Here is a 17,109-nt window from a genome sequence, read left to right on the forward strand (position 1 = left end):
CAGGAACAGACTGCTCCAGCGTGGGTCCCCCATGGGGTCACAAGCCCTGCCAGCAAACCTGCTCCAGCCTGGGCTCCTCTCTCCACGGGGCCACAGGTCCTGCCAGGAGCCTGCTCCAGCATGGGCTTCCCACGGGGTCACAGCCTCCTTCGGGCATCCGCCTGCTCCGGCATGGGGTCCTCCATGGGCTGCAGGTGGAGATCTGCTCCACCATGGACCTCCATGGGCTGCAGGGGGACAGCCTGCCTCACCATGGTCTTCATCACCATGGGCTGCAGGGGAATCTCTGCTCCGGCGCCTGGAGCACCTCCTCCCCCTCCTTCTTCCCTGACCTTGGTGTCTGCAGAGTTGTTCCTCTCACAGATTCTCGCTCCTCTCTCCGGCTGCTGTTGCTGTTGTGCAGCAACTTTTCCCGCTTCTGAAATCTGTTATCCCAGAGGCGCTACCACCATCGCTGATGGGCTCGGCCTTGCCCAGCGGTGGGTCCGACTTGGAGCCGGCTGGCATCGGCTGTATCGGACATAGGGGAAGCTTCTGGCAGCTTCTCACAGAAGCCACCCCTGTAGCACCTGTGCTACCAAAACCTTGCCATGCAAACCCAATACATTAATATGCCGTGGGAGACTTATTAAAAGAATAAGAGAGACATACATTTTTGATGACAGAAGAAATATATTGTTTATTCCTCTGGAGTCTCATGTTGCTCATATTGCTGCTTTGTCTTATTGCCTGTCACTGAGCTGCTCTGTCTGGGTGGAAATGTCAGATTCTGTATTCACTCCATAAGAAAATCTGTATGTTACTCTTTGATTTCTCATATTCAGCTGGGTTTGCTTTGATGTTGTCCCTAGAGAATGTTCACTTTTAGGATCTTGCTGACAACTTTGGGCATCTACTTTTTCCACAAAGCATCCTGCTACATAAATTTACTCCTGGTAGTTTGTCTGTTTCTGAAAAAGGCATTTTGCAAAGAGGTATTTTCAAACTGAAATGGGGCATACTGACCCTAAGTAGTTACACGGCTAGTTCAGTCTCATGGAGGAAATGGAAGTTACTGGATGTAATGCCAAGGAGGGCTTTCAGAGATTCAATATCTCTCTGCACATCTCCCTCCACCACACTGCCAAAATTCTCAGATGGTGTCACTGAAAGATGTTGCTTAAAATGTGCTTCTACCCTGAAAAGTCGTAAGATAAAAGCAGCATCTGCTCACTTATCACAGGTTCTTGCTGCTAGTACTCACAACTAAAAGTCTTGTAGTGAAAAAGTAGCTCTAACTGCCAGTGCTTGAGTGCTGGCAATGTTGAGCTGTGTTCTCTGGGTTATATAGAGTATCTCCAGCAGAGCTTAGTTCTGTTTAGTTATCAGTAGATTTGCAGCTACATGGAAGGTACTTTACAGTGGTAGTAATGCACAAAAAGGAATGGGATTCACCTCCTTGCCCCTTAGCTATGTTACTCTGAAGAGCATTCAAGTATAACCAACAAAAGTTAATATATTAAACTCTGTGAGCATAGCAGTGTGTTCAAGTGAGTAGACATGCTGAGCAAGCAGATAACCTTATTTGCAAGCTTATTTTTCATTGTGTAACCACACTTTCCATGGGTTTGCACAAGTGATTCTGGAGATTTAACATCAGTGTGTTTGTGAAGTGTTGCTTAAGACATCTCTTAAGTCAGAGGATCTGCCTAGGTGTCGCTGAGGTACTATTTTGGCTAGCAGGATATTCATTGCCAATGTTGATGTGCATGAAAATGATTTGGTTTTCAGATCCAGAATGCATTTGCAAGCTATGAAAGACATCACTTTGCTTTTCAACGAAGTGCTCTCATGTCCCTTGGTAATTACCAGATAAAGGTGGAAAGCCACAATGCCATTTCTATGGAGTTACAATGCAATGTTTCCTTTGCATTTTTTAATAATATTTCCTAGTCCCTCAGTTGAAAATAGCCATTTTTGCTGACAGAGGAGCTAGAGTAGTTCAAATGTATGCATTCAGTGGAAGATAACTATAGAGTCTGTGAATCTCTTTGGATGGTCAAATCACTTCAGATGATATAATCTGTAATATATTGAAAGTTGGGGAAAGAGTTGCTGCAAATGCACTTTCTTGCTTGGAGCATCTGCCACACGGGGAGAAGCTGACAGAGTTGGGATTGTTCAGCCTGGAGAAGGCTCAGGGGGCTCAGAGCCAGCCTCTTCTCAGTTGTGCCCAGTGACAGGACAAGGGACAACGGGCCCAAACTGAAACACAGGAAATTTCGTTTAAAGATAAGAAAAACTATTTTACTATGGGAGTGGCTGAACACTGGAACAGGTTTCCCAAAGCATTTGTGGTGTCTGCATCCTTGGAGATATTCAAAACTCAACTGGAAATGGCGCCGAGCAACCTGCTCTTGCTGTCTCTGCTTTAAGCAGGGGGTTTGCACTGGGTGGTCTCCAGAGGTTCCTGCCAGCCTCAGTGATGCTGTACATGAATGATATGAAATGCTCTGATAGGCGCCTGGTCCAGTGCCCCTCTAGGACCGGAGGGCTTTGGCTCAGGATCTGGAGAGCGGGCAATGTCTGGGACAAGACCGGGCTTCTGTCATCATTTGCAAACTATGTGCTTTTGGATTTTCTTACAGCCTCCACATTTTGAAGGTCCTAATTATCATCCTGAGCCGAACTATCACAGTGACATTCATCTCTGTGCAGAGCATCAGAAAAGGACTTTGCAAGGTTTATAACTTGCTATATGTTCACATAGATCCTAGCCCAGACAGTCATTGGAGGTTCATTTCTGGTATTACTACAATATTAAAACATTATATTGTAGTAATTTAATCAATAATCTTTAGTGAGTGTTTATATGTGCTTCTTCAGACCCATAGAGCATAAGTCCTACACTTTCCCTTATCTGTGGGATGCAACCTGCCAGCTTTCTTTGTAGGTATCTATTCCTGGTCTATTCTGCAGCAACCTGAAGTTGTAGTTACAGTGAAAAATCTTCTTGAGTCTTGAGCTGAACATGCCTCTGATGGATGGGATCTGAGGGGATCTCTGCTACTGAGCTTAAGAAACCTTTCCTGAATTTCCTGAATATGAACTCCCAAAACCTTATGATGTGATTGATTTTTTGCAGATGATTCTGAGAAGATCAAAAAGCTACCTGCCAACAATTTTTAACACTCTGAGCAAGTTATTCAATGTTAAGTTTTATATATGGCAGAATCCTATTCTTAAAACCAGAAAAACTCTCTTGGATGAAATTTACTGCAGAAGTTTGGCCTTATGCAGAAATGTGATACAGAAAATTCCAGCCCAAGCATTAAAAACTGGCGAAGCTATCGGAAACAGGCTCTTTAATGGACCATGTAAGGTGATGTTAGTAGCAGGTAGTTTTAGCTGCCCCACCTCTACTGACTGCCTCTCAGCACTTCTCGCTCTAGACATTGAACCGCTGTGCTGTGAACAAGCTCATACCAAAGCATTCAGCACTTTCACTTGCTCTGCCAAAGTATGGCTTTAAATGAATTTTCACAAGTGAGTTCTAAAAGGCTTTATTATGGAAACAGTTCACGCCTTTTAGGAGTATATTTAGGTCTTCTAAAATGTGCCAAGTTGCAAGCTCTGGAGGCAAATTCTATATTTATAAACAAATCAGGCTAAAGTCATCCCAAAGTATCCTCTGTCTCCAAGCAAAGTGCTTCAGCCTCATCCTGCAGGGGCTGGTGATCTCAGCGATGCTGGCGAGTGGGACTGCGTTTGCTGGCAGGCCAGCCTGGCACTCTGTGGCCGTACCTCCTGCCGTGGTGGTGAAGCGTTACCAGTCTGGCTTCTGGAAACAGGAGGAGAGTCTCGTACAAAGCCGCGCAGGGCCAGTGGCTTGTTCCTGCCCTGCCGTTCCAGCATTTGAGTGGGCACCAGAGAGCAGTGACTGGCCTTGTGCAACGCCCTGGTGAGGGACACAGTGGTCAATGGCAATGTGGGCCAAAGGGCGGCAATGGGGTGCCCACTTGACCCCGTAGCAGCACCAGTCCTGTCTCCTTGCAGCACCACAGCCGCCCTGGGGCCCTCTCCAGCCCCCAGCCCTCTCTGTGACTGCATTTGTGCCTGCGCAGCACGCTGCAGAAGCGTCACAGCTCGCACGCGGCCCTCTACGGCCTTTGTGCAACTGCATTTGTGCATGCATGACATATTCCTCCAGCGCCGCGGCTGCCGCGGGGCCCTCTCCGGCCCACGCCCCCCGTGCAGTCGCACCCGTGCCCGTGCAGTGCCTTCCCGCAGCCCCACAGCCCACCCGCGGCCCCTCCGCAGCCGCACCCACGCCACCCGGCCCCGCCCTCGGCCTGCAGGGGGCGCCACCGCCCGCCGGGGCGCGCGGCCGTGCGCGGCGGGGACGCCAGGGGGTGCCCGAGGCCGCGCGGCGCCGCGCGGGGGCGCGGCGCGTGCGCGCGCGCGCGGCGGGCGGCGGGCGGGCGGGGGCCGGGGGAGCGGGGGGGGGGGGGGGGGGGGAGCTGCCGCCCGCGCCCGCCCTCAGTCGCGCTTGCGGAGCGGCAGCCGAGCGCAGGGCGCAGCGCTGTCCCTTCAGCACCGCTCCCCCGCGCGCCTCATTACCGCAAATAAAAATTAACGGAAACCTTTTCCCCCCCCCCTCGCCTCCGCCTTCCCCCGCCCCCCCCCGCCGCAGCGCCCGGGCCGAGCCGCCGCCGGTGACCTCGTGGTTTGCAGTAAGTAGGGGCTCGGGGGCGGCGGGAGGGGCGCGGAGGGGTGCCCGCAGCCCCCCCCCCCTCCCCGGCATCCCCCCCCCTGCGGCGCGACCCCCAGCCCCGCCGCCCCCGGGGGAGCTGGGAGGAGGGGACCCCCGAGTCCCCCAGGGTGTGGGGTTTGCAAGGGTGGGTTTCTGCACCATCAAGGGGGCTGCAAAAAAAAAAAGGGGGGGGGGATCAAAAGCACCCCTGGGGCCGGACTGCCAGCGGAATATGCGCCCTGTCCCCGTGAATGTTTGCAGTTGTTTCGGTGGTGGTGGCAGTCCCAATCGGGAATGCCGTTTGCGGTGTCGGTGCGTTGGGAGCAGCCGTGCTTGGGCTCACGGCGGGGGTTTTTAAGGGGTGTTTGTGGGGTGTCTGCGTAAGGCACGGCAAAATGCATGTGTGAAGTCAAGTCGTGGTGTGGTGTGCGGTGTGTCTAGAAAGCCAGGTGTGAAAGCCCGGGTAACGGATACGCTCAGTCAAACCAAGCAGGGTGAGGCAGAAATCCTCCCCTTCCCACTACACTTGTGACATTGATCATCTCGCTGGTTTTAGGTCTGGAAAGCAAGGTCCAAGAATGGTGAAGCTGGGGAGTAATTTGAATGACAAGAACAGCAAACAACCATCCAACGAAGATGGTTTTCAGACAGTTCCTTTGATCACACCTTTGGAAGTAAATCACCTGCAGTTCCCGGCTCCGGAAAAGGTAAAACAAAATCGAATGGCGCTCCTGCATGATTACGCACACATACATGCCCCTTGGTTTTCACTGCCTTGGTGACTTACTGGTCTCTGCTGATGTGAACTGTGGCATAGTGTTTATTCAATAAATAAAGAGGGGTTAGCTTTCATAGTGTGTTTATCTGTTTTAACATGGCAAATAAGCACGCAGCTGTCCCCCAACTCCTTCCCTCCTCAAAAAACCCCAAAATATTCCTTCGTAAATACAACTGGAAAAAGCTTAGCGTGTTTCTCTTGCAAGCACTGGAGAAACTGAGGAGCAGTTTACAATGCGTTATTATCAGTAAGATTAATTGCCTGCATTGAGAGTAATGTGATAACTCTTCCAAAATAAGCAGCTATTTTAATTATCTCAGTTAAGGTTTGTTTTCTTCTCCGTGGCTTTGCAAAGCTTATTTGGGCATTGAGGATGCTGATTTCTCTGAAGAGAGCGGCTGAGTTCCCCCATGCACGGGGTGGTGATGGAGCAATCCAGGGATTCGTTTCCCGGATTGGCTCCAGCCAGGGGACAGCTTTCTCCCCTGCCCACTCAACACTCTCAGAACTGAATGCAGCACTGAAATGTCCAGAAATGTGCATCGGTGATTGGCTGCGGTTTGGTGGTTGGGATTTTTTAGATGCAGTATGTACTAGGAAATCTTTTGTCTATATCGATGCAGTGATGATGCATATCAATATAACCTGGTGAGGACACGATGAGACCATAAAAATCTGTATGCCCCAACAGTCCTTACAAAAACAAAGCCTGTCTGCAATGTAGTTCCCAGATACCACAGAGATGGAGCCAACTCACCCGAAAACACAGACAGCGTGATTAGATCTCACAGGATAATGGAATAATAGTAAAATTAACACTGATGATTATTGAACATATATCCTGTTTTTACTTTGGTACAAAATGAATTTTCTCTAAATACATTAGGAGAACATGATGATGGATGTGATAAAACTGTCTAGATAGACAAACTGTGTTTATTTTATGATAGAGCTGAGGCTACTGCCTTGACATCCTGGGAACCAGAGCCGTGCCAGACAAAGGAGCTAGTTTCATTCTCCGTGTGCCTCATGGCAATCAGGAGCAACTTTGCTGCATTCAGGAGAGTTACACTTCCATGAGTTGTTGTGAGTGATAGGCTAAACCAGCCCTTATCTATGAGTCTGATAAATAAGATTAAGCAAAATAATTCAGGCAAAGCAGTATGATTTATCATAAACATCTGAAAAGCTGAGAGGAAAATATAGATGTGTAAAAGTAGCTCATTTGATGCTAGTACAAATGGCTCATTGAGATCATGCAGTGTCACACGACGTGAAATTTAAATGACTCGTATCAGGTGAGACATGGATAACCTAACAAAAATCCTTTCAAGCTAATAAAGTGGTAATGAGTGTTCTCACGACCACCACGTTCCAATTGCCTGTTGGTGAACAAACACTGGAGTGTATTGGTCTGGTGTGATTCCTTGCTGATTTTTCTGTTTAAACATGCCTACATCAATAATTCACATGTTGTTAGGTTACATTATCTTCATTAGCATACATTACTGTCAATGCCTCTACTGACATCCATATTTTTCTTTGCTGGAAGAGTGGGATGTATCTCCAGGAGTGCTAAGCGTGGTTCAGAACTCATTAGAGTCAACGGTATTGATTTCTGCAGGCTGTGGTTCAGCTCCTGTGTGCAGTAGGCCTGGAGTTAGCGGCAACTGGAGATCTGTTCACAAGGAGAGGTTATTTATGATAAAAGCAAAATAATTCACAATCTGTTTCCTTTGCTCTTTGTAGAACAGATTCTGTTGGGGTGAGTTAACCCTAGGGCAGAGGGTCTGTTTAAAGACCGGCTAATAAGGAGTTGAGCCTCAGGTGAAAAGCTTGGGCAAAGGTTAAGTGATAGGGGGAAATTTCAGCTTTGTACTTGGGAAAGCAAAGCTGCTACTGAATTCAGTCAGACGGTGAGCCTGAGGAAGAGTAGACATGGATTTCAAGTCTTTCAGAGTATACTCTTGTTTGGACTTGCCTTGCAGTCAGGAGGCAGGGTTAAAAAAAACCCCAACCTAAAATCGATTTGACTTTTTTTCTATCTATTCCTAAAACCTGCCAGCAGCTGATTGTTAGCTTGCTGCTCTCTTTTAACCACAAGGAGGCAATGCTCCCGGCCCTGCTCCCTGCCCTGCTCCCTGCCCGCCCTCCGCTGCCGCGCATCACACCGCCTTCGCCACTGCAACAAAGAGCTGGTGCGCCCTGGCATTCTCCTGTAAGTGAAATCTAGAAAAAAAAAGAAAAAAACCCTACTAAATACTCCCCTTTCTGGGCTTCTCTTCGCCGTTAGAGGGTATCTTCATTTAAGAAACTATGAGCTCTCAACCTGGATCTAACCTTGGATCCAGGGCAATCCAGGGTGCATCAAAACCAGAGCAAGGAGGTTTGACTGCAGCCTGGGGCTGTGTACTTGCTCTAGCTTCAGTCTGTCTGGTAAGGGAGGAGTAGTACAGCTTTGGCTAGCGATCCAAGAGGATACCAGTCTGTGCTGGGCAACCCAACTGCTGTTACTACCACTGTGCAATAATGCCTTCACCTGGTGCATGTATATTGCATGGCAAAGGTTTGCAAGCTCTGTTAATTTATAGGCTTTTTCCAGTTCAGTCTTAGACACCTGCATGCAAGTTGAAGAAAAACAAACCTGTTGTCAGTGTACTTACCTTTGCAGATCCCTAAAAGCACCCTGCAAAGCCTATGGAATCTACAGACTGAAAATTGTGTTTTAAGGGCTTTAAATACCTGTTTTTAATTCATTTTAAGGATATTTTTGTAACTGGATCACTTGAGAGTCACTCGAAGTGACTCTCAACATTAACCTCTGTAGGTGTTTCACCATAGCTTCATCTCTTTCAAAGTGTTTTCTGTGTCTGGCCCCCTTTTCAGAGAAAGGACATAGAGAAAGAATATAAAAATGAGGCTTTTGCTCATATGATGTAACCCCTGAAGCCCATCTCTTTTCAGATATGTTCCTTGATTATGAGAAATCATGTGGGGGGTGATAGGGGGAAACACTTTCTTAAAGGTATGCTTAAACTTATTGGCTGTCTTTTTGGGGATGCTTTCCTGACAGGCTTGTTTTTCTAAGCACTGTGAGCTTAGCAGCTCCCTCTGACTTCCACCTTGATGCTGTTGGAAAAATCCAGGCAGGAATTCAGGAAGCTTGAATTTGGCAACCTTTTTTTAAAATTATTGGCCACGGGACTGACCATTTCTTTTTCCACCAAACGAGGATGTCTCCTCCCAAGGCTCGTGCTAGTTCTCCTGCAGCATCAGCATTCTTGTCATTCTGTCAGCAGTTGTATGGCTGCAAGGGGAGAAATGTACCCGGGACAGTAATTTCTCCCCTAGAGTGCTAAGCCTGCTGTGTATTTATATTTGTTGACTATCTTCAAGCATTTCCCTTGCCCCCTGTTCTCTTACTGGGGTGGCATTTGCAGAAGGCAGACAGATGCTCTTAAATCATTTTTGCATGGCCTTTTTGCTGAAATCCATCCATGTAACAGGAATAATAGCCATCACCGGTGACAAGCCCTTGACCTGGCTTTTTATGTCTCTGAATTTCATTTCTTCTTATTCAAAAAGAAAAAAAAAGAAGTCTTTTTTCTTTTAGGACCAAAGGGGGAAAGGCTAGCTGTTCACTTGTTTTCCTAGGCGTAGACAAAGTGCTTTGGCTGTAATTGTTATGAGCCTCTGCAATGATAATGCTAAAAGATACGCAGCTTTTCAGGGACCATACCGTTTCACTGAAATTTTAAATGAGACCAACAACTGGGGACCCCTTGGTCTCATAGGCTCGCTTCACAATAATCCCGCAGGAAATGCCTCTGTTCTGGCAGTAAAAATCCTAATTTTACATAACACAAAAGTGCATGAAAGCTATTGTCAGGGCTGAAAAAAATATCTGGCATCTCTTTTGTGGTGAAGGCTGCAGAAGGCTTATCATGTGGTCCATTGTTCTTTATTTTGAATGCATCTGGAAGCTTGAGAAATAATTTCTCTGGTGACAAATTCCTGCCATCCAACCCAAAAAAGAAAAAAATAGATGTAACTGCTCTCTTCAAATGCTTTTCCCATCCCGTGTTCCTGTCTCTTGCCCAGCCTGGCCGCACCCCTCTCTGAGTGGCCGAGGCCATGCGTTTACACAGAGTAATCAAGAGTTCCTGAAAATCAGGAGGGTCCCTTGTGTTCACAGCCTGTCCCTATTGGTTTAACAGAAAATAATGTTTTGTCCTGGCCAGCTGAGCGGGCATAATTAATAGTACGCTGGATGAGTGCTTTTGTACCTAGGGGACTACTTGCAGCTCTGTCCTGAAATACTGATGTCAGTCCGCCCTCTGCGAAGCCTAGCAGCGCACGGCGGCTCTAGCCAGCCTGAAGGTACATGCCGTCAGGGCAGCATGGAGCTGGTTTCGGGGTGCTGCTACATGTGGTGGGGCCAGAGACAGCTCAGCCTTCCCTGCCAATGTCTGGATAGGCTCCTGATGCAGCTGGGGGCAGGCGTCTGTGCTCCTGCTCCTGCTGCTGGTGAGTTTGGTGGGATGGAGCAAATGGCAAAAGGAGAGATGGGGCAGGGCTAGTAATTGTGGCAGTTGAAGGAAGGAAGAGTAAAAGGGAGGAGGAGGATGCAAAGGGAAAGAAAGCATGAATAAAAGAAAGGAAGGGAATAAAAAGAGAGCATTGCAAATATGAAGGAACGGGCAGGCTGTCTTGCCTTTCCCCATCCTTTCCTTTCTCCACTTGGGATACTCTGCCTAATCACCACAAATACCAAAGCCTGAGCCTTCCTCTCCCGTGACATTTGTCCCCCTCCTGCACTGTGCAAATCCATTTCTCTTCTAAATGTGTATTTGAATGCAAACACTGCCTCTGCTCATTAAGCTGTAATAAATATTTGCAGCAACGCACACTCTGGCAGTGCAGGGTTTCTGGGGTAACCTTTTTGATTTTGTTTGCATGTTTTGGACAGCCCTACTTGAGGTTCTTGGCTGTTCTTTGGATAGAGCCTTCCCCTAGCACACTGAACACCTCTGCTCGCAGGCGATCCACTCGTGGCAGGACTGCACTGCAATCCAAGCATGTGCTCACAGCCTTCGCAGACACCTGGGGTAGCATTCGACTGCCTCACTTGCGTACAGATAACGTGTTGCTACTGCAGATCTCCACTACAGAAAATCTCAGTATTTGTGTAGCCTGCGCAGAAATTTCTCTCCTTAGCTGCACTGCTATCAGTGATTGAATTAGGTGGTTTAAAGGTAGCTCGTGCCTGTTTTTGTGAGCTCCATTGCCTCTCCTAAACCCAGTTATGTCTGCACTGCAATTCCTAGAGCTGCATTCTGCAGAAACAGCAGAAATGGACACAGGAAAAGTGTGTTAGGGTATGGATGTTTGGCTAAGCCTGTTGCAATCTATTCTTTTTTCTAACATGAAAGCCCATTGCTGCAGGTGGAAGTTATTTCAGCAAGATCATGAAGTGAACCCCACATACCAGTTACTTACTGGACTGGAAAGTAAGACTGGGCAGGATTCTTGACTAGTGTAAATCAGTGTAGTTTAGATGAAATCAATGGAGCTCTGCTAATTTACCCTAGCCAATTTACCATCACTACAGCTGAGTGATTGATTCTTTTGTCTGCTTTGCTATACTCTCTCCTGGCTGAACCTACTGAAATCAATTTTTGTTACCCCTTCGCAGCCTCCTGTGGGTTCCTGATGGTTATGGTCACCTAGGGATTTGTAGGGAGACTTAGCTGAATAATTTCCAAGCTCCCTTTGTGCTTGCGAGCTATGCGTTTCTCTTCTCAGCTGCTTTCAGCTCCCAACGCAGCCTTTGCATTCTGTGCTGCCTTTCATTGGTGATGCCAGGGCTGATTACATTTGCTGTCTTTGTCCTTTTGTGAAGTTCCTTACGCCTGGAATATCCTCCTGGCACTGATTCAGGAGACCACTTTTTTCCTACTACCCTTTGTGAAACTCATTTCCAGCACTACAGCCATTAGATGAGCTGATACAGGGGAAAAAAAGCAGTGTTTCTACTGACTGTGGCTTTCTCCATTGACTATGAATTTGATCCCAGGGCATCCTTTTCTTACATTTTCCTCTTTTTTTTCTTTTTGCTGCTTGATATTTCAGGCATTTTATGTATTAAAATAGTGATTAGGATGCCATGGGGACTACCATTACATACACCCCAAATGCCAATTTTAATACTGATCTCTGGAAAGTGTACCTGCTGAGATGTGTTCATCCTGTAGATTTGGAAGCATAGCTGCCTCTCCCATGGGATCGGACATAGTCATAATTATATGGGAAGGTTTTTAAATACCTAATTGTCTAAAAGTCTGGGAATTTGCAGCATGATGATTGCCAGGTAGTCCGAGATTACTGGTCCACCCAGTCCAGTGTGTCCTGTTTCTAGCAGTAGCCAGTGCAAGAGTCAGAAAGAGGTACAGGAGATGCTGCAGTAGGCATGGAGCTGCTCATGTCTATCAATGTTTCATCCTAAGCCTGCAAAGAAAGAGATTGTTTTAAGCCCTGAAACATGATTTTTCCATCTCTTTTCCTATACTCTTTTACTGCTGAAGTATTTTAACTTCAGCTACTGTTGGCAACATGCACATCTCATTTGCTCTTTGAAGCTGGCTATGTGTGAGGATTAGAGCTTGTAGGTCACTGGAGAATTTTGTGCGTGAGCAGGTGGTGAATTTTAGCCATCCCTTGGCTTGTAGCATAGAAACCAACTCAGTCACAGCAGATTTAGTGCCAAGACTGCGGGTCACCATTTTACTATCATCAGTAACCTGGACAGCATGCTACAGCTGGGACTCGGTCTAAGGTCTTTCTCAGCTACTGATGGGTAATGAAGGCAAAGGAAACCATGATGTCAGTGCCAGTGATAAGTTTGTATTTTCTGTTCTCTCTCTGCAATGAATGAAGAAAGGCATGGAAAGGAATGAAGCCGAGAGTGTCATTTTCATTTAAAAGTGAGCATAACTAGTCCCCATGGAAACTGATGGGGGTATTACAACCATTTTGTGGGACTACAAAGTCCAGCTTTGAACTTGGAAGAAACCTTTCTCCTTGGTAGGAGAAACACATTTTGTTTATCTCTTCTGTCAATGTGAAAGCCACTCTGAGTGAGAGACTCTTCATTATTAATAATCCCGGGAAGTAGTATTTTAAATTTTTATGGTTTGCACTTTGCAGCACCTGAACCACAATATATTACATGCACCGTGGCAGTGAAGTGGGAATTACAGCAGGGCTGCATGTCCTTTTCCAAATGAATAATTTAAAGTTTTCACAATGCCAGTTATGTTAAATATTATTACTCATTTCTTCAGGGAAAACCATAGAGCTCAAACGCAAATATAAAGTGGCAATAAATGATGTTACATTTAGCCAGTCTGAGACAAGACTCAGAATTCATATCAGTTCATTTTCTGAAACACTTACTTCATCCCATTGCAGGAAAACCCTTTTTAAGGTTCCATGCTTAATGCGATATTTTTCCATTTGTCACATTTCATGTCTACTCTGCTCCTTCCTCCTCAAAGCAAATGCTTTTAATATAGTCCACTTGGTTAGAAGCTTGCTTTTTTTCTTTCAGCAGCCAAAATTCTAGATTTCCCAGCACTCTCCTACTGTTTACTTTCTCAAGGTTGTCAATGATGGATTTCCTGCTGGTGTATGCAGACTCTCATCTGTTGTTTCTCACCTCAGCACACCTATACTTTTCCAAAGCAGCACTACAGAGAAGGTGCCTGGTCCTGCATTCATTAAAGCCGAGGAAAGGTTTCCTATTGATTCCAGTGGTGTCACTAGCATTAAGCCTACAATAGTAAGTGCATTTAGGTTTAGGACTCGATAAACGTATTAGCAAACAGCATCATTAGAAAAATCTTGCTTGTCTGGAGCTGCATGATAGACATGGCTTGTTGTCCTGTCATGTTTGGGTTTTTATAACTTTTACATGCTATTCTCTATAGACTGCTACTGAGCTCTTGCAGAAAAGTGTTTGAGGGATTGGAATGAGGAACCAGAAGATGCAAGAAAGAAAATAGAAAGTAAAAACCTTTCAAGACATGGGGAGTGTAGTTACATCTGCTAACCTAGGATGATTGAGGACAACAATTCTGCAGAGAGCTGCCATTTTCCATAGAGCATCTGACTTCCTACCCACCCCAGCCATATCTTGCTAGCCCCTAATGCCAAGAATGTTATATTTATATGGAGAATGTGCTGGAGCTACTATTATCACTGAGTTAATGAAAACCTGAGAAAACATGGTGCACTGGAAGTAGCAGCGAGCCGTGGTCTGTCTTCCTGACTCAACCACCAATTGCTGGTGTGACTCAGCACATTACTAAGCTTCTTTTTTTTCTCTTTTTTTCCTTATTCCTCCATCAGTAATATGGGGATAGTGGGGTCATGCTGGTATGTAAAGCGCTTTAAGCGGTCTTGCTGAAAAATGCCACAGGAGCCCTAAGCATTAGTATTATAACTGGCTGTGGGAAGGTGATTGAAGCCAGCTTAAGCTCTGATCTGGCCAAAGCACTTAACTTTAAATATCTGACTAACCCAGCTGATGTTAATAGGACTACTTGCATGCTTAAGTGCTTTGCTGAATTGGAAGTTAATGAGTTCAAATGCTAGATAAACTTGGTTATGGAGGAAGCTGTAAGGACTGCAGTGTGAATTCCTGTAATTAGATGTGTCTTTTTGCCGGTCCATGGAAGCCCTTTTCTCTCTTCCTGTATTCTTACAATCAGTCTGCAAACTTCATGCAGGACGCAACTTTCAAAGAACAATTTTATTTTGAATGTAAAATGAAGAAAGTCCCATGTAATTTATTTGTGTCCCCTTTATTGCATCTGCCATAAGCAGCACAGTCTCTTTGCAATTTAAAGGTGGAGAGTCTCTGGGAAATAGTGTGAAAACTTTAAGAACAGATCACGGCAGCAACATAATTTGCAGGGAGGTCCCTCGAGCTAGTATTCGTCTAGGCTGCATCCACAGTACAGACTTTAAAGGACTACAGATGGGCTGGACTAAGCTGGCAGGGAGGCTGCTCTCTTTGGTGGACGATCACAACACACAAATTGGGGCACAGGCATAAGCTGGTGCTGGATTACGGCCTAGATAATGAAACACAAAGGCTGACAAGTGTCCAAAATAGTTCAAAGGGTATTTATCCAGCAATCGCAAAGGCTCAGACAATCCAAAAAGCTGATGTGACTGTTCTTGCTTTTTAATATTCATTTGCAGGGGTGCAGGTTGCTTCATGAGGTGAATAAAAATAATAATAATTTTCTGCCCCAGTAAGCTCGCGGTTAGGGAAGCCAACCTAAAACAGCCAGACTCTTCTCACCATGAGGAGTATGAGTTAAGACAAGCCTTAGGGAGCATGCAGGAGGAGGTGAGAGCTCAAGGAGCCAAGTGCGGAGAATGGGCAGAATGGTGTTTCTGCAGTGGGGGTGGAGAGGGGGCTAATTGTCTTTTTTGGGGAGTATTCAAGAGACTACTTGTCCATTTAAGCACTGGTTCGATTGTTTGCGTTTATTGTCTGTACTCAGGAGGCCAGAGCACAGTCAAGTATTGCTGCCAGCTCTGGGAGTTACCCCCTTACAGCAGTTAATTTCCACTGTAACAGCATTGCAGAGAAGGGAATGAGGAGATGGGCATTTCTTTCACTTCAGTTTGCTTTGAATTGCAACCTACACAGGACCCCAATTTTATACTCCCTTTCACCGGTTTCAATCAAGAATAACTCTACTGAAGTCAGCAAAGCTGCAAAACGGACAAGAAGAGGGAATAGGGATCATTCTGTTTGCTGTGGTCTGTAATAAACGCCAGTAGCTCTCCCAGAAAACCTGTCGTGGTGTGAGATGAATGTAGCTTGTTTGCATTGAAACAGTGGGATCCTGGGCTCTGATGGAACTGCTCTGGGGCAGCCAGTGATAAATGAATGCTGATCATTGCGCTGACTGTGGAGTCAGTGGGGTTTTTATTACTGTACATCCAACAGCAATTTGGTTAGAATTTCTGGAAGACTTTACTGCCAGGAATTTTTTCTTAGTGACAAAATGGAAAGAAAAGGTGAAAAAGGAGTGATGGCAGGGAACGGGGGGAAGGAAATCTTCTTCCCCACTCAACCCAAATCAGAAAACTGGAAAATGAAAACAGAACAAAGAACCAAAACAGCAGAAACCCAATAATGCTAAAAATACAGAAAAATTTCTTTATAAGATTAATTATTCCTTTTCTAAATTTGCACTTAGATTAATACTTTGTGCTTTAGAAAAGTTCTTTTGGGTTTTAACCAGCTCTCATTTAAACTTGTTTCAGAGACACTCACAACTGACACATGCATGGGAGGCTGTCAGCGTAGCAAATGTTCCGCTAAAAACTGTGTATGGAAGGGTGTGTGTGTATCTGTGTATTATCATCTGACAGTGTTCACTCCTGTCTCTGGATACTGCTAAGGTAGCCCTGACTGGGGTGGTCTCACCAGTGCAGGAGGCTCAAGGAGTGTGATGAACACAACTCAATTTCCAGAAGCCTTTGCACGGGCATCCTGATGGCAGCTTGTTGGATGGAGAAGGGGTGAATGTTGCTGCAAAAGTGGGATCCATGCTCAGACTTATTTATTTAGACTGTAGGGGACTGAACAAGAGGTAGCTCTTTTCTTCTAAATGTGCACCCCGTGCCCTCAGCAAAATTGCATTTTTATTGTTACTGCCACAATTTTGAATGCTACCCCCACACTACAGGTTTTCGGTTTTCTGTTTGTCCTTTGTCATCTTGTCACACTACAAGAAGAGCCGGAAGGAGGATCCGGGGAACTACAGGCCTGTCAGCCTGACCTCGGTGCTGGGGAAGGTTATGGAGCCGATCATCTTGAGTGCCATCACGTGGCATGTATGAGACAACCAGGTGATCAGGCCCAGTCAGCATGGTTTTATGAAAGGCAGGTCCTGCTTGACCAACCTGATCTGCTTCTATGACAAGGTGACCCGCTTAGTGGATGAGGGAAAGGCTGTGGATGTTGTCTACCTCGACTTTAGTAAAGCCTTTGACACTGTTTCCCACAGCATTCTCCTGGAGAAACCGGCTGCTCAGGGCTTGGACGGGCGTACTCTTTGCTGGGTAAAAAACTGGCTGGGTGGCCGGGCCCAAAGAGTGCTGGTGAATGGAGTTAAATCCAGTTGGTGGCTGGTCACAAGTGGTGTTCCCCAGGGCTCAGTACTGGGGCCAGTTCTGTTTAATATCTTTATCAATGATCTGGACGAGGGGATCGAGTGCACCCTCAGTAAGTTTGCAGATGACACCAAGCTGGGCAGGAGCGTTGATCTGCTTGAGGGTAGGAAGGCTCTACAGAGGGATCTGGACAGGCTGGATCGATGGGCCGAGGCCAGTTGTATGAGGTTCAACAAGGCACTTGGGTCGCAACAACCCCATGCAACGCTACAGGCTTGGGGAAAAGTGGCTGGAAAGCTGCCTGGCGGAAAAGGACCTGGGGGTGTTGGTCGACATCTGGCTGAAGATGAGCCAGCAGTGTGCCCAGGTGGCCAAGAAGGCCAATAGCATCCTGGCTTGT

At 46.4% G+C, this 17,109-nt stretch overlaps 1 protein-coding gene across 2 annotated transcripts in view; it reads left to right on the forward strand.

Annotated features, from left to right (window-relative positions):
* Positions 1-5,310: 5,310 nt before the first annotated feature.
* The window catches only part of NSG2 (neuronal vesicle trafficking associated 2), a 37,114-nt gene continuing 25,315 nt past the window's right edge, over positions 5,311-17,109 (forward strand). For both annotated transcript variants that reach the window (XM_050905486.1, XM_050905487.1), the window contains exon 1: positions 5,311-5,439. In XM_050905486.1, coding sequence (XP_050761443.1) covers positions 5,311-5,439 — 129 coding nt within the window. The remainder of the gene's footprint in view (positions 5,440-17,109) is intronic.

The sequence above is a fragment of the Gymnogyps californianus genome, chromosome 14 (genome assembly GCF_018139145.2).
Source record: "Gymnogyps californianus isolate 813 chromosome 14, ASM1813914v2, whole genome shotgun sequence".
NCBI lineage: Eukaryota > Metazoa > Chordata > Aves > Accipitriformes > Cathartidae > Gymnogyps > Gymnogyps californianus.